Source organism: Heloderma suspectum, chromosome W (genome assembly GCF_057233095.1).
Source record: "Heloderma suspectum isolate Gila_16-S chromosome W, 16-S_ref, whole genome shotgun sequence".
NCBI lineage: Eukaryota > Metazoa > Chordata > Lepidosauria > Squamata > Helodermatidae > Heloderma > Heloderma suspectum.
Window position 1 is genome coordinate 1,934,047 of NC_139475.1, and position 20,954 is coordinate 1,955,000.

Genomic DNA, 20,954 nt, shown 5'->3' on the forward strand with positions numbered 1-20,954 from the left:
TGTCGCCATGGTATCTTGGCCGTTGCTGCCCGTGGATTACGTGGCTTCCGGAGCAGGTGGGTGAAACGCGTGACCTGCCCGTGGCTATTGGCCCTGGGAATTTAATGGAGCTTCCACAGGCAGGAGCAGCCTACCTCGGAATACTATTTGATATTGTGGGCAACAGCCGGTGGGGTGGGGAGAGGTTATTGCTTTCATGTCCTGTTTGTGGCCTTCCCATGGGGGCATTTGGCTAGCCCCTGTTGCAAACACAGAGCTGGACTACTTGGAACCGCTTTGGCCTGAACTGGAAGGAATTCTGTTTATGTTCGAGAAACCCTTGGCAGTTTTTAGCACTGAGTAACCAAAGCCTTCCCGCATCAAAGGGGGGGGGCAGTAAATAAATTCCAATAAATCATGCTGTTGCAGCAGCAAACAACATGTCCTGTGGCACCTTAAAAGCAAACAATTATTGCTGGCTGGGGCATGCTGGGAGTTGTAGGACTTTTCTCCGTCTAAATATGCATAGAATTGTGCCCTAAGATATATATATTTTAAAAAGCTAAGCAATTAGCAGTGCAATCCCATTCGTGTCTGCTCAGAAGCTTAGCAGGGCTTGCTCCCAGGTAAGTGGTTATAGGATTGTAGGCTACAAGACGAAAGCTCCTGGGGGAATAAAAACCTCTTCACCTGGCATTGAAAAGACCATAATGTAGGCACCAGGTGAGTGTCTCTGGGGTGGGCGTTCCACAGCCAGGGTGCCAGCACCGAAAAGTCCCTCTCCTTAGCAGCTACCTGCCCCGCCAATAGGGCTGCCCTAGCTAAGCGGCTGATCTAGGGAACAGTCTGCCTGCAGGAGCGAGCGTTTGCGGGCAATGCATAAGGTTGTTGCCTGTGCTGAAGCTCAGGGTTGGCCAGCCTGAGCCCTGGAGTCCGCACCTAGGGTAGGCATGGTTGGGCACCTGCTGACAGCTGCCGCCCCAGCAGGGGCCCACCAGCAAGAGCCCCCCGGAGTCGCTCCTCTTCTCCATTGCAACCTGCTGGTTCACCTGCCTCTCGCTCTGGCTCAGACAATGGTGGTGGTGGGAAGAAGGAACAGGAGGTGCCGTGGCATCCTTGTCCCCGGGCTCTCTGCCTGCCAAGCAAGCAATGGAGAGGAGGAGGAGCTGGCGACAATGGCAGTGAGAAGGGAGACCCACTGAGGGAGGCGGTCTGTTGTGGGGGTCTCGCCCCAGGGCCCCCCATAACCCAGAGCTGGCAGCGTTCAGCCCACGTTCCTCTTGCTTTCCTTGATGGCTCTGAGTTTCGCTTTCTAAGCGCTGCCTAGATGTAACCTGGCACTTTGTGGTTTGCGACCCAAGGTGCTGGAGCCGCCAGCCGGCCTCAAGGGGGGCGGAACCTCTTTGCTGAGCACGGATGCTGCAGGAGGCGCACGCACTACGTTTACGTTGGACGCGGTGAGTGAACGGCCCGGCCCGGCCCTCTTGGACCGCTCTCCTTCGCCTTTCCTTCCTCCACGCCGTGTTGGTTTTTGTTTTTTTGATGTATGTTCCACCCTGCTGCCGTAAAAGAAAAAAGAAAAGACTTTGAGGCGGCTGCGGTGAACAAAACGATCTAAGCAGAAAAATTCAGAGCTGACCCCCAAATCAATAAACATGTCAAGAGTTGTCTTGAGCCCCATTTCTGGGGTGGAAAGGCGGAGTATAAATCCAATCAATCAATCAATCAATCAATCAAAAATAAATACAAATAGAACATGCAAGGAGCAAATCAAATAGAAATCTGTTCTGCATATGGAGCGATATATAAATGTCGTAAATAAATCTCTTTCAATGCCTTGGTCCAGTCAAACACTCAGTAACACGATAATTAATGTTCTAAGGATTTACTAATCCACTTTTCAATACATTTATCTGGGATTTCTTTAAATCTTTTGTAATCTGTAAATTTGGCTTTGTTTTGTTTTTAACAAACTTGTACTGTATAAAAGATTTCAAGAAAGACGCTCACCGGATACGTTTATTGAAAAGTGGCGTTGATTCATAAATTGAATACCCATGAGAATATGCAACCCTATCTGTTATTCCCCTTATATTATCTTTCTCTTTGTTTCATATACTTTGGCCCACACACACCTACTCACAAGTAAGTACCACTGAGTTCAAAGGGGCCTGCTCCCAGGTAAGTGGGTATAGGATTGCAGTCTAAGTGAAATATTGTATGTGTTGCATCAGCTTCCCCCATTCTGGGGCCCTCTCTGAATTGGATCCAGGTTCTGCCTTCCTCAAGAGGAAGGTTTTGCTCCTGGAACATCCCTCCACTTGACTTTTGGGGATCTCCTCTTCCAGGCTGGAAGGGCCTCTGTAGGAAAGGGCGCAGTGAAGTTGTAAGTACATCAGAAGAGTCCTGCTAGATCAGACCGAGGGTCCATCTAGTCCAGCATTCTGTTCATAATCGCCAACCAGCAAAACCCACAAGCAGGACATGAGTGCAACAGCACCCTCCCACCCATGTTCCCCAGCAAATGGTGTACATAATGGTCTTATTCTTATCTTCACTGGTCCGGAATCTGTTTAGATGTGGAGCGGTATATAAACTTTGTAAATAAATAAAATAAATAGGCATACTAGCTCTGATACTGGCAGTAGCATTTGCCGGGTGCCTTTGGGCCAGTCCCTGACTCTGAGCCTCACCTACCTCACAGGGTTGTTGTGAAGATAAAATGGAGAGCGGGAGGGTCATGTGAGCCGCCGTGGGTTCCTTGCAAGAGGAAAAAGGCAGGATGTAAATATAATACACTGAGAGCCAGTGTAGTGTAGTGGTGAGAGTGATGGACTGGGAGCCGGGAGATCCGGGTTCTAGTCCCGACTTGGCCATGGAAGCTCACTGGGTGACTTTGGGCCAGTCACAGACTCTCAGCCCAACCTACCTCACAGGGTTGTTGTTGTGAGGATACAACGGTGAGGAGGAGGGTAATGTAAGCCGCCCTGAGTTCCTTGCGAGAGGGAGAAAGGCCGGGTATAAATGCAATCAATCAAGAAAGAAAGAAAGAAAGAAAGAAAGAAAGAAAGAAAGAAAGAAAGAAAGAAAGAAAGAAAGGCTGTCCAAATTGGTGCCTGTCCCTATGTCTTGGGGAAGAGAGTTCCGTAGTTTTCGCTATGTGCTGTGTGAAGATGTCCTTCCCTTTATCTGTCCTGAATCTCCCACCCATCAGATTCACGGGATGACCCCGCTGGGTTCTAGTATTTTGAGAGAGGGAGAAAAATGCCTCCCTGTCCACTTTCTCCGCATCAGGCATAATTTTGTACACCTCTGGCGTGTCTCCCCTTAGCCTCCTTTTTTCCAAGCTACGTCTCCCTCTGTGAAAAGGATTGATCCAGCTTAAATCTGACAAATTCCTGGAGGAGAAGGCTATCCGTGGCTCCTACTCCTGGTGGCTCTATGCTACCTCCAATATCAGAGGCAGTGTGCCTGTGCACACCACTTGCTGGGGAACATGGGTGGGAGGGTGCTGTTGCACTCATATCCCGCTCGTGGGCTTCCTGTGGGCAGCTGGTTGGCCACTGTGTGAACAGAATGCTGGACTAGATGGACTCTTGGTCTGAACCGGCGGGGCTCTTCTGAGGTTCTTATGGATCCAAACCCCAGATGTTTTGACCTACAACTCCCAGCATTCTTTGCCATCGGCCATGTTGGGAGTTGAAGTGCAAAAGTTCCCAAGGACACCAGGTTGGGGAACGTCTGTGTTATGTCCGATACGTGTGTAACATTTTAATTGTTGATTTTATGTGCTGTGTCATACAGGGCTAATGCTCTTATCATGTGTCTGTTTTTGAATTTCCTTTTTTTAAATGATAAAATTAACATAGATCGGGAAGGGGCAGTCGAATACACCGTCAGTCAAATGCTCAGGAGAATAAATAATTTGAAACGGACGCCTTTCATGTCAGTAAAGCTGGTCCAGGCCTTCTTTCCCTGTTCTTGCGCATGGACATTAATCTGTTTGTTTTACATCCCACCTCTCCGCCCAAAAATGATGCTCAAGTCAGCTAACAATAACATCCAGACTAGAAACAAAAGCTTCATTAAGGCAGATCGTAACAAATGAATGCATTAAAAACCTAAACAAGAAATCATCAGCACCAACCAGTTTAAAAAAAAACAACCACCATTCATGGGATGAAAACGTTGGGCCGCTCTCATTTGGGTGCATGTGTGAACCGGGACAGGAAGCAAAAGCCAGGAGCTGTTGAGAAAGTCTTAACTTCGTTCCCCCAACATCTGCAGTTGCAGGAAATGCAAAAGCCTACTTAAGAATCAAGTGTGAATTTGGCCTCATTGTTTGGAGGGAGGCAACTTACGCAGAATCCGGCCTCGGATATGAAGCATTCCTGGCTGTTCTTTCCAGGTGCTGACATTTTGGATGGGGGGGGGGGGATCTGGTGTGAACAGGATAGGAAGCTGGAACTCAGCCGTGGGTCACTGCGATCTGGTTGGGGGCCCTTTTTGGGTGTCCAGACTCTTAGTTCCCTCCGGAAGGCGAACGAAAAGAGGGCCTGTCCACCTAGGGGCTACCATAATCATCTTATATACCGCTTGCCAAATTTACACATATGTAAAATATGTCACCTAATATTTATAGGGCGGGGGTAGGGATGGGGGGTTCCATTGCATCTGCACACACACCTGAAAGAGCAGCGGTTGATGCAAGGCTCTCGTTCAGTGACCTGTTTGCCTGCCCACCGCTGCATCCCCCCAACGCCCTCCCCCCAAATTAGAGCCTTTGTCTGTTTGCTTCTATGCAGATAAGCACCTCTGTTTCCTCTCTCCCACTGTCTGCTAATCGAAGAGCCGGTAATTCCTCCAAAACTAGGGTGGTCTCTCACCTTTTTTTTTTTTTTCCCCAATGAAGGACCCACACCCCTCCTCCAATTTCCTCAGCTGTCTTTCCATTTAAAGTACAGCATCTTACCACCTTGGCATTAGGGAATTTGCAGTCGATTGCAGTGACGATTGCAGTGACGATTGCAGTCGTCACGCCCGTTGTGCCTGAGGGCTTAATCTGAAGTCTTTCTTTCTCATAATGGACTGATTTTATAGATATTTTTACACCACCCATCAGCCAAGCTCCCAGGACAGCTTCTTAATGCCATTAAAGCAACACCAGACAGGCCGCTTAACAAGATCAGCCTCGGATGGCCTTCTCTCTGTCCCATCAGCCAGGACAGCTAGACTGGTGGGGATGAGGGAGAGGGCCTTCTCTGTGGTGGCCCCCACTCTGTGCAACTCCCTCCCTAGGGAACTCCGTCATGCCCCCTCTTTAATGAGCTTCCGTCGTGCATTAAAAACGTGGTTGTTCAGGCAGGCATTTGGAGTGGGTTAGGGTATTTTTTTTAAAAAAAAAATATGGTAAAATTTTATTGTTTTAAATTGTTTATGGTGGGTTGTACATCGTCCAGAGTGGCTGGGTGACCAGTCAGATGGGCGATTAATAAATTTAATAAATAAATAAATTAATTAAGACAATAAAAAAAACATACAAACGACTAATACGGCTTATATTCTTGTGGGGGTGGGATCATGCCAAGAACGGGACTCAAGTCATGTCTCGTCTGAGCCTCTGGCCGCAATCCCATCAAATTTCAGCCAATCAGGATCATGACAATTTTTTTTTTTAAATTATTTTTGAGGCTTTTTTTTTAGATATACCTACTTGAATTTGTATATATCCGTAGCAATGGATGCATATGAGATGTGCATATATACACACACGCGCGCACACACACACAAACGTTCTAGCAATTGTACATGGGCTTCAACAAAAATGGATCAGATGTCCACATAAGTAACCGTTTGGAGGTGGTGTCTATACGCCACCCGTTCAAATATTGAAAGCGTTGTAAGGTCCTCAATCCATTGCATTATAGGAGGTCAATGTTTAGCCTTCCAATACTGTAATATCAGTCTTTTAGTCATCTGAATTTATTTATTTATTTATTTATTTATGTCATTTCTATAATAAATAATATAATAAATAAAATTAGTCATCTGAAGGGTGTGCTGAGCTCTTTATGCTGACTTAATTTCCACAAAGCCGGTTAATAATTTAAAAGAGCATGTACATCAGTGGATATTGCAGACTGTTCCAGTGCAAAATGTATCTGTGCAATAACCTCCCCCACAAAAGAAGCAACTGCTGGACGTCGCCAAAACCTATGTCTAACATTGGCTGTATTGCACTGCCAGCAATTAGCCAAATTACAGCCTTCCTTTTCGAAGAGATGTTGCGGTGTCCAATAGACACGCGATAAAAAATTTCGCTGAATAGATAAACGATGAGAAATTGGTCTTAATTAGCCAAATTACAGCCTTCCTTTTCGAAGAGATGTTGCGGTGTCCAATAGACACGCGATAAAAAATTTCGCTGAATAGATAAACGATGAGAAATTGGTCTTAATTAGCCAAATTACAGCCTTCCTTTTCGAAGAGATGTTGCGGTGTCCAATAGACACGCGATAAAAAATTTTGCTGAATAGATAAACGATGAGAAATTGGTCTTAATTAGCCAAATTACAGCCTTCCTTTTCGAAGAGATGTTGCGGTGTCCAATAGACACGCGATAAAAAATTTCGCTGAATAGATAAACGATGAGAAATTGGTCTTAATTTTTTTTTTTTCCCCCCTGGCGGGGCGGAGAACCAGTTATTGGGAGAAAATGGAAATACATGCTGGAAAGATGTACTTTTCAGACCCACAATTCATTTGCTGCTTTAAAGGCATGAAATGCGTGGCCCTTATGTCTGAGCATTTCCATTTGTTTGGCTTGCCCCACTACCCTCACCCCCCCAGATCTCTCCGGCAGCCCTGTAAGGGTCGACGTGGGCCTGTGTGGGACCCATTGCAGTGGTCGCCAGAGGATTAACCCCCACGCTCCCATCTTCTCCGGCCTCTCCAAGCAAGCCTCCATGCTCGACTTCCTTCGAACCAAGAAGGTTAGGACCAGCTGGTTCCTCTGGTTGGACAGACGCGCAACCTGACCCTAGGCGCACGGACTCAAAAGCAACATGCGGGGTTTATTGGCTTGCTGGTGTGCTGGCCATGAGCTTTCCTGGACAGGGAGAGCCTGGCCGCAGCTCTGCCTGTGCCTCAGGAAGATCCAGATTAGATGCTCATGGCATCGCAGCCAGAACATTGGAGCAGCCTCACTGGATCAGACCTAAGGCTACAGGTTGGGGAAAGGTAGCCATCTAGTTGAGACCCCTGTTTCTCCCCACGGCCAGCCAGCTGTCTGCGGGAACCCCACAAGCCACAGTCAGGGATGCCGCCAGGTTTGAGGGCCCCCCGGGCAAAGTTCCCCCTGGTGGGCACGCCCCTTTAGTAAGCTTGCAGAGCAGTTGTGGCAGTCGGCAGCGCTGGGCGGCTGGGCAGGGGGCACCATTTAAATTTCCCATAATGCCCCAAAGCGATGCCCCAGGGGAGCGTTGTGGGACATTCAAGTGGCAGCTTGACCCTGCCAAGCTGCCCCAGCCAGCTGCCCAATTCTGCTAGCTGTGGGTGCCGGCCAGCCCCAAACACGCCAGCCTTTCCAGTCCTGGGGACCGCCGTCAGCCGAAACATGCATGGCGGTCATGCTGCAGCCCATTCGCGGATCCCAATCCACCAGTTCAATGCAGCAGCGCAGAGTCAGCAATCTTGGCTGCATCAGGATCACTGGGGAGGGAGGGAGGGGGGCAAGGTTAAAGCTCCCCCACCCACACACACACACACTGGTCTGTATTAAGACCGCTGTCTCCACACTGCAGCGTGTTCCCTGCCACCCAGGTGGTGGGGACTCACATCGCCTGCGCTGCCCACCTGTGCCCTAAACAGCCTATGTGCTTGCGTAGACCACAAGAACATCAGGAGAGCCCTGCTGGATCGGACCAAGGGTCCATCTGCTCCAGCGTTCTGTTCACACAGGGGCCGACCATCCACCCACAAGAAACCTACAAGCAGGACATGAGTGCAACAGCATTCTCCTGCCCATGTTCCCCAGTTCCTTTGTGGGCTCTCCTCCCTTCACGAGTCACAGCCTTCTCAGTGGTAGCCCCGAGATGGGGGTTTGCTTGCTGCTCCTCGTAGTTAGGGTTGGAACACCCAGTTTGCGGAGGGTCACCTGGGCTTTTGGATACTCCTGTTGCGCTTTTCCGCATCTCTGACCTCATCCTCCTGTACAGCGGCAGGACAGGCTCTCGAGACTGCCGGCTGGACTGGAACCCGCGGCCGGATCGGAGCGTTCCTGCCCGCCAGGCTACCGCTGTGAGCCCAGCAGCATCCGGGTGGAGGAGCTTCTCCTCCTCGAAGGCGCCCAACAGGTGGAGGTGATTCAGGGCTGCCAGTGCGGTGCAAACCCCCATGAATGCCTCCGCTCACCAGCCCTGAAAACCTTCTTTCCAGACTCCCCTCTGGAACAGACTGTGGATGTCGGCACGTGCTCCAGTCCACCACGTTCCGAAGGTAAGCAAGTTGCTAAAATAAAGCGAGTTACCAGTCCTCATTTTTTCGAATAAAGGGCTGGTTTCAATAAGAACATGGGATTGGTGAGGTTTAGTCCAGCAAGGGGCCTATTGGATGGATAGGAACTTAGGAAGCTGCCTTAGACTGAATCAGATCCTGGGTCCACCTAGCCCAGTACTGTCTGCACTGACTGGCAGCAGCGGCTCTCCAGTGTTTCAGGCAGGGGGTCTTTCCCAGCATGGCCTGGAGATGCCGCGGGGGACCAAAGCTGGGACCTTCCGCGCGCGAAGCGGGGGCTCCACTACTAAGCTACAAACGTTTTCTTAAAGTGAAGCAAGTTTCCAGTCCTCATGGCCGTGCAGGAAAGTCCGATTTGCGCAGGAACGTGGGAACCTGCCTTTGACTAAGTCCGACTGTGTGCCCATCTCGGCAAGAGCTACTTAACGTTTGGAAAACGACCTGTGCCAGCCCCAGATTCTGTGGGGCCCGTGGGCAAGGCCCCCTCCATGGGCCCCCTCCCTCAGGGAATCTACTTTCTCACCACCACTGTTACCAGCTGCTATTATTCCTCATCCTCTTCCTCGCCATGGCTCCCGCTTGCTTGCCTGCTTGCCAGGGAGCAAGGAGGCCGCGGCATCTGCCGCTCCGCCTCCTCACCACCTCCGTTGTCTTTTCCAGAGCGAGAGGCAGGCGAACAAGCAGGTTGCAAGGGGGGCGAGGAGGCGCGGCCCCAGGGGGCTCCTGTCGGTGGGCCCCTGCTGGGGTGCGGGCCCTTGGCACGTGCCCAGCTACGGCGACCGTTGACGCTGGCCCTGAAAACAGTAACAGCAGCACATGCACGGACAACACTAACCAACAAGTGCAATACAGAAAAGTGTGTGTCATTTCCATGGGGCATTGCTGAGGGTTTGAGGCATATTTCCCAGGATGCACGGAGCTTGAAGCGTGCAGGAGTGCCACGCTGTATTACGGGATGGCGGAAATTCTCTCCCCAACCCCGCCTGGCCCATCTCTTTCCAGACGGGCTCTTTTGCGTGCCCACGGAATTTGACTCGGTCCTGCTGAGGAGTGCCCATGGGCACCGTGTGGTCCGGACGCTGGGGAGCTGCGCGCTGCGAGAGGCCTGCTACCGGGTCTCCCACGTGGAGTACTACGCCGAAGTCGCGCTCAGCGCTGCCGGGGAAAAGCTGGAGCGGGTCAAGGTCAGCCTGTTGCCACCTCCGGCGTCTGTCACAAATCCCACCCTGCACGGCCTTTTTCTTTCCGGAGGGCCCATTGGCGAAATTAGATGTGATGTTATTGACATCTTTGGGTCCTTGCGTGGCTGTTTTTTAAAAAAGAGAACTTGCAGGGGCAGGTGGTGGTGGGGAACCGGATCAGGGTCATGAGGTGGGGGAGAGGGGCTTTAACCCTGTGCCCCTTCCACGGTCCTGATCCATATTGCCCCCTGCCCTATGCTCGCTATTTAAAATGGGAGGAAAACTCCCTTTAACGCCCTGGCATTAACATGAACGCCCTCTTCCTTGCAAGTAGATAGTTGGAATGTGTGTGTACGTGCGTGTGCGCGTGCGCGCGCGCGTTTGCCATCTTTTTCAGAGTATGAATGTGTGTGTTTTGTGTGACTGTGCATTTGGAGGGTGTGTGTTTTCACCTCTGTGTCTTTTTGTCCTGTGTGTGTGTTTTGCGTGTGTGTTCGAAGGACTGTTTGTGTTTCAGAGTATGAATGTGTGTGTGTGTTTTCAGAATATGAATGTGTGTGTTTTGTGTGACTGTGCATTTGGAGAGTGTGTGCTTTCACCTCTGTGTCTTTTTGTCCTGTGTGTGTGTTTTGCGTGTGTGTTCGAAGGACTGTTTGTTTTTCAGAGTATGAATGTGTGTGTGTGTTTTCAGAATATGAATGTGTGTGTTTTGTGTGACTGTGCATTTGGAGAGTGTGTGCTTTCACCTCTGTGTCTTTTTGTCCTGTGTGTGTGTTTTGCGTGTGTGTTCGAAGGACTGTTTGTTTTTCAGAGTATGAATGTGTGTGTGTGTTTTCAGAATATGAATGTGTGTGTTTTGTGTGACTGTGCATTTTGAGGGTGTGTGTTTTCACCTCTGTGTCTTTTTGTCCTGTGTGTGTGTTTTGCCTGTGTGTTCGAAGGACTGTTTGTGTTTCAGAGTATGAATGTGTGTGTGTGTTTTCAGAATATGAATGTGTGTGTTTTGTGTGACTGTGCATTTTGAGAGTGTGTGTTTTAACCTCTGTGTCTTTTTGTCCTGTGTGTGTGTTTTGCGTGTGTGTTCTAATGACTGTTTTTCAGAGTATGAATGTGTGTGTGTGTTTTCAGAATATGAATGTGTGTGTTTTGTGTGACTGTGCATTTGGAGAGTGTGTGCTTTCACCTCTGTGTCTTTTTGTCCTGTGTGTGTGTTTTGCGTGCGTGTTCGAAGGACTGTTTGTGTTTCAGAGTATGAATGTGTGTGTGTGTTTTCAGAATATGAATGTGTGTGTTTTGTGTGACTGTGCATTTGGAGAGTGTGTGCTTTCACCTCTGTGTCTTTTTGTCCTGTGTGTGTGTTTTGCGTGCGTGTTCGAAGGACTGTTTGTGTTTCAGAGTATGAATGTGTGTGTGTGTTTTCAGAATATGAATGTGTGTGTTTTGTGTGACTGTGCATTTGGAGAGTGTGTGTTTTCACCTCTGTGTCTTTTTGTCCTGTGTGCGTGTTTTGCGTGTGTGTTCGAAGGACTGTTTGTGTTTCAGAGTATGAATGTGTGTGTGTGTTTTCAGAATATGAATGTGTGTGTTTTGTGTGACTGTGCATTTGGAGAGTGTGTGCTTTCACCTCTGTGTCTTTTTGTCCTGTGTGTGTGTTTTGCGTGCGTGTTCGAAGGACTGTTTGTGTTTCAGAGTATGAATGTGTGTGTGTGTTTTCAGAATATGAATGTGTGTGTTTTGTGTGACTGTGCATTTGGAGAGTGTGTGTTTTCACCTCTGTGTCTTTTTGTCCTGTGTGTGTGTTTTGCGTGTGTGTTCGAAGGACTGTTTGTGTTTCAGAGTATGAATGTGTGTGTGTGTTTTCAGAATATGAATGTGTGTGTTTTGTGTGACTGTGCATTTGGAGAGTGTGTGCTTTCACCTCTGTGTCTTTTTGTCCTGTGTGTGTGTTTTGCGTGTGTGTTCGAAGGACTGTTTGTTTTTCAGAGTATGAATGTGTGTGTGTGTTTTCAGAATATGAATGTGTGTGTTTTGTGTGACTGTGCATTTTGAGGGTGTGTGTTTTCACCTCTGTGTCTTTTTGTCCTGTGTGTGTGTTTTGCGTGTGTGTTCGAAGGACTGTTTGTGTTTCAGAGTATGAATGTGTGTGTGTGTTTTCAGAATATGAATGTGTGTGTTTTGTGTGACTGTGCATTTGGAGAGTGTGTGTTTTAACCTCTGTGTCTTTTTGTCCTGTGTGTGTGTTTTGCGTGTGTGTTCTAATGACTGTTTTTCAGAGTATGAATGTGTGTGTGTGTTTTCAGAATATGAATGTGTGTGTTTTGTGTGACTGTGCATTTGGAGAGTGTGTGCTTTCACCTCTGTGTCTTTTTGTCCTGTGTGTGTGTTTTGCGTGCGTGTTCGAAGGACTGTTTGTGTTTCAGAGTATGAATGTGTGTGTGTGTTTTCAGAATATGAATGTGTGTGTTTTGTGTGACTGTGCATTTGGAGAGTGTGTGTTTTCACCTCTGTGTCTTTTTGTCCTGTGTGCGTGTTTTGCGTGTGTGTTCGAAGGACTGTTTGTGTTTCAGAGTATGAATGTGTGTGTGTGTTTTCAGAATATGAATGTGTGTGTTTTGTGTGACTGTGCATTTGGAGAGTGTGTGCTTTCACCTCTGTGTCTTTTTGTCCTGTGTGTGTGTTTTGCGTGTGTGTTCGAAGGACTGTTTGTTTTTCAGAGTATGAATGTGTGTGTGTGTTTTCAGAATATGAATGTGTGTGTTTTGTGTGACTGTGCATTTTGAGGGTGTGTGTTTTCACCTCTGTGTCTTTTTGTCCTGTGTGTGTGTTTTGCGTGTGTGTTCGAAGGACTGTTTGTGTTTCAGAGTATGAATGTGTGTGTGTGTTTTCAGAATATGAATGTGTGTGTTTTGTGTGACTGTGCATTTTGAGAGTGTGTGTTTTAACCTCTGTGTCTTTTTGTCCTGTGTGTGTGTTTTGCGTGTGTGTTCTAATGACTGTTTTTCAGAGTATGAATGTGTGTGTGTGTTTTCAGAATATGAATGTGTGTGTTTTGTGTGACTGTGCATTTGGAGAGTGTGTGCTTTCACCTCTGTGTCTTTTTGTCCTGTGTGTGTGTTTTGCGTGCGTGTTCGAAGGACTGTTTGTGTTTCAGAGTATGAATGTGTGTGTGTGTTTTCAGAATATGAATGTGTGTGTTTTGTGTGACTGTGCATTTGGAGAGTGTGTGTTTTCACCTCTGTGTCTTTTTGTCCTGTGTGTGTGTTTTGCGTGTGTGTTCGAAGGACTGTTTGTGTTTCAGAGTATGAATGTGTGTGTGTGTTTTCAGAATATGAATGTGTGTGTTTTGTGTGACTGTGCATTTGGAGAGTGTGTGTTTTCACCTCTGTGTCTTTTTGTCCTGTGTGTGTGTTTTGCGTGTGTGTTCGAAGGACTGTTTGTGTTTCAGAGTATGAATGTGTGTGTGTGTTTTCAGAATATGAATGTGTGTGTTTCGTGTGACTGTGCATTTTGAGAGTGTGTGTTTTCACCTCTGTGTCTTTTTGTCCTGTGTGTGTGTTTTGCGTGTGTGTTCGAAGGACTGTTTGTGTTTCAGAGTATGAATGTGTGTGTGTGTTTTCAGAATATGAATGTGTGTGTTTTGTGTGACTGTGCATTTTGAGGGTGTGTGTTTTAACCTCTGTGTCTTTTTGTCCTGTGTGTGTGTTCTGCATGTGTGTTCGAAGGACTGTTTGTGTTTCAGAGTATGAATGTGTGTGTGTGTTTTCAGAATATGAATGTGTGTGTTTTGTGTGACTGTGCATTTTGAGGGTGTGTGTTTTAACCTCTGTGTCTTTTTGTCCTGTGTGTGTGTTTTGCGTGTGTGTTCTAATGACTGTTTTTCAGAGTATGAATGTGTGTGTGTGTTTTCAGAATATGAATGTGTGTGTTTTGTGTGACTGTGCATTTGGAGAGTGTGTGCTTTCACCTCTGTGTCTTTTTGTCCTGTGTGCGTGTTTTGCGTGTGTGTTCGAAGGACTGTTTGTGTTTCAGAGTATGAATGTGTGTGTGTGTTTTCAGAATATGAATGTGTGTGTTTTGTGTGACTGTGCATTTTGAGGGTGTGTGTTTTAACCTCTGTGTCTTTTTGTCCTGTGTGTGTGTTTTGCGTGTGTGTTCGAAGGACTGTTTGTGTTTCAGAGTATGAATGTGTGTGTGTGTTTTCAGAATATGAATGTGTGTGTTTTGTGTGACTGTGCATTTTGAGAGTGTGTTTTAACCTCTGTGTCTTTTTGTCCTGTGTGTGTGTTTTGCGTGTGTGTTCTAATAACTGTTTTTCAGAGTATGAATGTGTGTGTGTGTTTTCAGAATATGAATGTGTGTGTTTTGTGTGACTGTGCATTTGGAGAGTGTGTGCTTTCACCTCTGCGTCTTTTTGTCCTGTGTGTGTGTTTTGCGTGTGTGTTCGAAGGACTGTTTGTGTTTCAGAGTATGAATGTGTGTGTGTGTTTTGTGTGGCCCAGTAAATAATCTTCCACAGTGAATTTGTCTGTCTTCTAAGGGACCACAAAATAACGCTTTGCCTTTTCTTTTCTCTTCTCTTCTCTTCTCTTCTCTTCTCTTCTCTTCTCTTCTCTCTTCTCTTCTCTTTTCTTTTCTTTCCTTTTCTCTTTTCTTTTCTTTTCTTTTCTCTTCTTTTCTCTTCTCTTTTTTCTTTTCTTTTCTCTTCTCTTCTCTTCTCTTTTCTTTTCTCTTTGCTTTTCTCTTTTCTTTTCTTTTCTTTTCTTTTCTTTTCACCGCAACAGGCCAAATGCCACAATCCCCCTGGAATATGGCAAAAAAATTGTTCTGAAAATGGGTTTGGTCAATGGGCCTCCATCCCCCCATTGTGCACAGCTGTTTACACCCTTCATGCTTGGGATGTAGAAGGTGGGGCAAAGAGGTGGAGGGAGAACTCCCAGCCCTTGCTGGCTTCCAGGAAGGGTTGCCCCTGAACCTCTGTCCATCCTGCCAAGTCAGTGGGAGGCAGCCAAGTGAACTGCCCTGCTCTTTGTTTTGTAAATCTTTCAGGAAATCGATGTCGGAAGGTGCTTTGGGCAGTGTGTCTCTGGAAATCGCTGCCTGCTGAGGTAAGCACAGCTGTTTAAAGAGACTCTGCACACACGCGCGCACACAGATGTGCACAGGCGCTAGCTGCAAAGCATACGCCAGGTGCCGCCGGTCAAATCCAGTTCTAAATGTGCATCGGCCAAGTGTGTCCCTGGGCAGAGCCACGTACGTGCATGCATGCCCAACAGCGCAGGTGGGTGCTGCGGCCAGCCCAAGAGGAGGTCCCACTGTTCCTTTGGCTTTCCCCCTTGAGTGGGAGCCGATGCTTCTTGCCTGTGGATTGCCTTCCCAGTGACAGACGGGCGGATAGGGGCCTCAAAGACCTGTGACATTTCTGCAGGGCATGAAGTGTGAAGTGAGACATTGACCGCGCACGCGGTGCGGGGTCGCGTAAGATTTTATTTGTTTTTTAACTCGGCAGTGTGCTTGTCTTGCGAAAGCGCTTGTATGGGAAAGAAATATAATAATCAAAGAAGTCGGCCTTCTCCAGCACAACTCCCAGCAGAGCTGGCCGAGGGATGCTGGGAATCGTAGTCCAACAGTTCTATAGGGCAACCGGGTTGGTAAGGCTGAAAGGTCGTTGTTGTTCAGTCGTTCAGTCGGGTCCGACCCTTTGTGACCCCATGGACCAGAGCACGCCAGGCCTTCCCGTCCTGCGCTCTCTCCCGGAGCGTGCTCAAGTCCATATCCATTGCATCGGTGATGCTATCCAGCCATCTCATCCTCTGCCGTCCCCTTCTCCTTTTGCCTTCAGTCTTTCCCAGCATCAGGGTCTTTTCCAGAGAGTTTTCTCTTCGCATTAGGTGGCCAAAATATTTCAGCTTCAGCTTCAGTATCTGTCCTTCCAATGAGCACTCAGGGTTGACGTCCTTTAGGACGGACTGATTTGGCCTCCTTTTATTATTACGCCTGTTCTGTCTGGCTACGCCGATGCCTGGATCTCCCATCCCTTTGTGCTCACTCCTTATCAGTGAGGTATGTGTCGTGTCACACCTTTGGACCCCTCCACCACCTCCTCCGCCTCCTCTTCTTCTCATCATCATTCATCATCATTTACCAAGAGTGCTATATTTTTAGAGCAGAAAGGCAGGCTGAAAAGGATAATAAAATGTTATAGTTCTGTAAAAGGACTTGCTTTAACAGGTAAGTTATTGTGCTAGAGAGGGAGAGATACACCCGGATTGTATTGTGCATTGATGTCGTTGTCTTCAACTCGTAGCCCTCCTGTGTTTTCCCATTGCTTCTTCTGTCTTTTTTCTTACCTCGGAAAATCCGTTAAGAGTGACACAGAGCAAATAGCTGCAGGAGACCTAGGCCAACTCTTCCTGCTTCCGCTTTTTCCCATGCAGGGACCAGCAGACCCAAGACAAGTGTCCCATTTGGGCCGAAGGCGTCTCCGGCCGCTGCACCCCCCACCAGTACGAGACCCACATTTTCCACATCCGGACCGGGGAGCTGCGCACCGTCTTCGCCATCCAGACTTGCAAGTGTGGGGCCTGAGAGGATTAGGAACGGACGCCTCCGATAACATGTACGGGTGGTGTGAAATAAACGGAGGTGGTGCCGTGTGGGCGGGATGTTCTGTTCGCCACCGTCTCCTCTCCCGGCGGAGTGTACGATATGTGTACGAGAGGTGGCCGATGTGTAAATAAAAAATTATTTTGAAGGAAAGAGCCGTGTGCTTCAGACATCAGAGTCCTCCGCTGACGTTGCAAAGATCCCAGAGGAATGACCCTTCAGGCTGGATCCAGACTTGTTGGAAATAGATCAGACTTCCCCGACTAGTGCATTCCAGATAGGTTAGACTACAACACCTAGCACCCCCAATAGCTGGGGAATTCTGGGAGTTGTAGGACTTTTTCTGTCTAAACTAGCGTAGGATTGCACCGTAAAGTTCTTATAGCCAGTAACTAACCCCCCACCCCCTGCTATAGGGATTCCACCCAATCATGTACAGAGTGCTCTTTCTGGCACCACAGCCAGCTTCCTCATGTCCACAGTGAAAGGGATGGGATTCCTGAAGCAGGGGAGGGTTTTTTTTTTACCGTCCAGACACCTTTCTGCAATACAATGATGTGGTACTTTCCATGACTTTTCTGAGAAGACTTGTCTGAAGAGCAGGGTACGCTTCATCCAAGTGCGGCACACTGAGCCCTCTGCTCACAACTGGACACACTTTAAGAAAGATCAAATTAAAATGGGACCAGAAGGGGGCGGCGAAGGTTATGGAAAACAAGCCCGGAATGTGATGTTACTGCAAAAAAGGCGAATGTGATTTTAGGCTGCATTCGTAGCAGAACCAACATTTCCAAGTCATGGGGAGTGATATTCTGCACTAGTCAGACTTCATCTGGAGAGTACTATGTCCAGTTCCCTGCATTTTAAGAAGGGTTCAGACACATTAAAACCTCTTCAGAGGAGGCTCACAGAGATGGTCAGGTGTATGAGAATGGAGCCCTGTGATGAAATGGTGAACATGCTGGATACGTTTAGCTTTGAGAAGGAGCGGTGAGGGAAAGATTAGACTTCTCAAATCCCAGAAAGGTTGTCACACAGAAGAGTGCAAAGGTGTTGCCTGCTGTCCCAGAGGGCAGGAGTTGATCTAACAGGCTTAAAGTTAGAGAAGAGAGTTGCACTAGCTCTAGATTTCCTTCATCAAGCAAGGGGTTGGACTAGATGCCCTCCAAGACCCCCTCCAACTATGTGATTCTATGGTTCTTCAGGGTTGCGATGCTTTTTTCTTCCTTTTGCTTTCATAAAAAAAAACTTGTCCGCAAAAGAAGCTAGCACCAGCCTCATCCTTGAGCTCCTTGACCCGGCCCTTTCGAAGTAAAACCCCTGAGTGGGGAGAGGACGGGCCTCATCCCTAGCATGCATGAATGCGCATGTGTGGGTAATGGTGCACTGTCACGTTGCACAGCCTGCCATGTCCCACAAGGCATCTTTGACAGGTATTTTGAACTGCTGATTTCAGGACAGTCGCAAAGCCACTGCACTGTTGTTTTCTCTAGCATGTGTTGAACCAGAGGTCAAACACACACTTTTAAATCAGGTTGAGGCCACTGCAGAGTAAATGGACATATTGCAGAGTGGCCACCTGATGCAAAGAGAAAACTCGCTGGAGAAGTCCCTGACGCTGGGAAAGATCGAAAGCAAAAGGAGAAGGGGGCGGCAGAGGATGAGATGGCTGGATAGCATCACCGACACAACATGAACTTGAGCACTTAATCAAAGCTATGGTTTTCCCAGTAGCAACGTATGGCTGTGAGAGCTGGACTATAAGGAAGGCTGAGCGCCGAAGAATCGATGCTTTCGAACTGTGGTGCTGGAGAAGACTCTTACGAGTCCCCTGGACTGCAAGGAGGTCAGATCAGTCCATCCTAAAGGAAATCAGCCCTGAGTGCTCACTGGAAGGACAGAGACTGAAGCCGAAGCTCCAATATTTTGGCCACGTAATGCGAAGAGAAAACTCCCTGGAAAAGACCCTGATGCTGGGAAAGACTGATGGCAAAAGGAGAAGGGGACGGCAGAGGATGAGATGGCTAGATAGCATCACCGACGCAATGAATGTGGACTTGAGCACGCTCCGGGAGAGAGCGCAGGACAGGAAGGCCTGGCGTGCTCTGGTCCACGGGGTCACGAAGAAAGAGCCGGACACGACTGAACGACTGAACAACATCAACAAAATAAGTATCCTCGGTTTGGCCTTACAGCAACGTTGCAAAATAGAGATACTTGTACTGCGACCCTATACACCCTCACCTGAGAGCAGGTCCCATGTACATGGTAGCACCGTAGGGCTTTCAGGGTTCAAACCTTTTAGAAAGGTGTGAGCAAAATGGGAATATTCCCACGGAGTCCAGATTCATCAATATGTCATAAAAGGACGCCAACTGTGTCTTTTGAGGCGCTGTTGTCTGTGTTTCAGCCTCATCCTAGATGCCCCACGTTTTCCTGCTTGGGGCGAGGAAAAGGTTGAAATGGGAGGGGCGCTGAGGTCTGAGACTACAATTACGTGGTGTAGGGCTGACCGACTGAGCAACAGCAGCAACAAATGAGCAGTGAGTCCGACACATGGGGATCATAGGTTCAATGTTCCTTATTTGTGCAGTAAATTGCCGCCCCTCCCTATTCGCCCTCTTGGGAGGATTTACAGGGTGCTTCCGTGAAAATGCCTCTGCTGCCCAAAGATCACAAAAATGTGCAAGCTTTTGAGATCTCCAGGTCTCTTCACTGGGGAACATGTTACAAGGAGCAGGTTGGCTCAGGGGTTGGGGCAAGAATCTCAGAAGCTTGCACAGTGTGTGTGTGTGTGTGTGTGTGTGACTATTGAGTTGGCCTAACAAAGTATTACATGAATAAGGATTTTGGCATTATGCTGATGGCCCAAACACAGCCGCCTTTGTTTTGTGTGTGCAAATATTCTCCTTGATTGAGAGACCACTCTCTCCTCCTTGCCTCCACCAGCCAAGAAACACCAGCCAAGGGAAGCCAATGCTTTTGAGTGTGTTTGAATTGCAGTTTTTCTGTCCCTAGCACCATAGGGTCTGTTGTGAAACTAAACACCCCAAAAGAAGGACATGGGTTGAAGTAACAACCCCGCCTTTGCTCCAGGGCCAAACCACATGTTGGAGTTCTGTGGCTGGGAGTATCACGGTCTTCTGTGTTGGGCAGGGATATGGAGAAAACATTGGATCGTGGCCACAGAGTAGACAGAGGGGGCGAACTCTTTCCTCCTGTGCATATCCCCCAATTTTGATTCTCTCTCCCCCTACCCGAAAAGCTGCTGTTAGCCATGGAGGTGGGGAAACAAGATACCCACAACTTTGCACAGGGCTGGCTGTGCAACATTCATTCATTCATTCATTCATTCATTCAATTTCATTTCTATACTGCCTGATAGACGAAGTCTGGGCAGTTCACAAAAATTAAAACCAAAAAGCGCAGGATAAAACGATATAAAACATGAAAGCATTAAACCACGGTATCTGGTTTTGAAGATGAAGGCCGAGAAGAAGGTTCACCAATATGTACGAAGGGTTGGAGGGATGTGTCAGGGATCCGTAGTGTGAGAAGAGATGCATGTATAATCACACGCACACACATGCCCACACACGGGTGTTCCTGTTTGTGAAATATTGGAGGGAAAGGCCATAACTCAATGGCGATGTGCACATTTTGCACTCAGAAGGTCCCAGGTTTGATCCTGGCAGAGCGGCCAGAGTAAACTCCTGCCTGAAGCCCTGGAGAGCTGCTGCTGCTAGTCAGTGTAGAGAAGTCTAACCTTGGTGGGCCAAGGGGCTGACTCTGTATAATGCATGCTGCAACTGCTTATGTCCCTTCTGAAATCAGCCCTTTATTCAGAACAATGAGGACTAGAATCTTATTTCATTTTAACAGAAGGGCCATAGTGGTGGAGCCCCTGCTTTGCCCATGGGAGGTCCCAGGTTCAATCCCCGACGTCTCCAGGTTATGCTGGGAAAGGGTCGGACCTGTGTCTGAACCCTTGCACAGCTGCTGCCCATCGGTGTGGCCTAGCTTTCCCCCACCTGGCGCCCTCCAGTTCTGGACTACAAGTCCCAGCATTCCTGACCATTGGCCATGCTGGCTGAGGCTGATGGGAGATGCAATTTATTTTATTTATTGCATTTATTGCATTTCTGCCCCGCCTTTTTTCCTCTCGCGAGGAACCCAAGGCGGCTTACATTCTCCCCCTCTTCTCCGTTTTATCCTCACAACAACCACCCTGCGAGGTGGGTTGGGCTGAGAGTCTGTGACTGGCCCAAAGTCACCCAGTGAGCTTCCATGGCCCAGTGGGGACTAGAACCCGGCTCTCCCGGCTCCTAGTCCAACGCTCTCGCCACTACAAATAATACACTCTCGCCACTTGCGATCCGAAACATCTGGAGGACTTCCAGTTGGGGACGGCTGGTGTAGACAGTCCTGACCTAGATGGACAGTTGCTCTGACTTCATGCAAGGCGGTGTCCTGCGCACCTGTTTAAAGAAGCCCCTTGTTCGGTGAAGACGGGGATCTTGCTTTCATTTTAGGCGCAGGGCCATCGCTCAGGGGCACAGCACCTCCTCTGCCTGCAAAAGACCCTGGCTGCAACGCAGGTTAGGCGAGGGAAGACGCACAGCAGAAATCAGCCACTGCAGGCTGTACTGGGCGAAATGAGCCAAATTCTGACTCGGC

At 48.3% G+C, this 20,954-nt stretch overlaps 1 protein-coding gene across 1 annotated transcript; it reads left to right on the forward strand.

Annotated features, from left to right (window-relative positions):
- The first annotated feature begins 7 nt into the window (after window positions 1-7).
- Window positions 8-16,427, forward strand: LOC146333930 (uncharacterized). The gene is made up of 7 exons (XM_084825303.1): window positions 8-56; window positions 1,341-1,436; window positions 6,829-6,971; window positions 8,196-8,475; window positions 9,496-9,677; window positions 14,721-14,779; window positions 16,109-16,427. The coding sequence occupies exons 1-7, from the start codon at window positions 8-10 to the stop codon at window positions 16,257-16,259; spliced, it is 960 nt and encodes a 319-aa protein (XP_084681429.1). The 3' UTR covers window positions 16,260-16,427.
- The last annotated feature ends 4,527 nt before the right edge of the window (window positions 16,428-20,954 follow it).

Bases quoted from the DNA above. Each gene is read 5' to 3' on its own strand.
- LOC146333930 (XM_084825303.1), top strand. From the start codon at position 8: ATGGTATCTTGGCCGTTGCTGCCCGTGGATTACGTGGCTTCCGGAGCA. The intron at 1,437-6,828 runs GTGAGTGAACGG...TCACCCCCCCAG, and splicing joins CTACGTTTACGTTGGACGCG to ATCTCTCCGGCAGCCCTGTA. The intron at 8,476-9,495 runs GTAAGCAAGTTG...ATCTCTTTCCAG, and splicing joins CAGTCCACCACGTTCCGAAG to ACGGGCTCTTTTGCGTGCCC.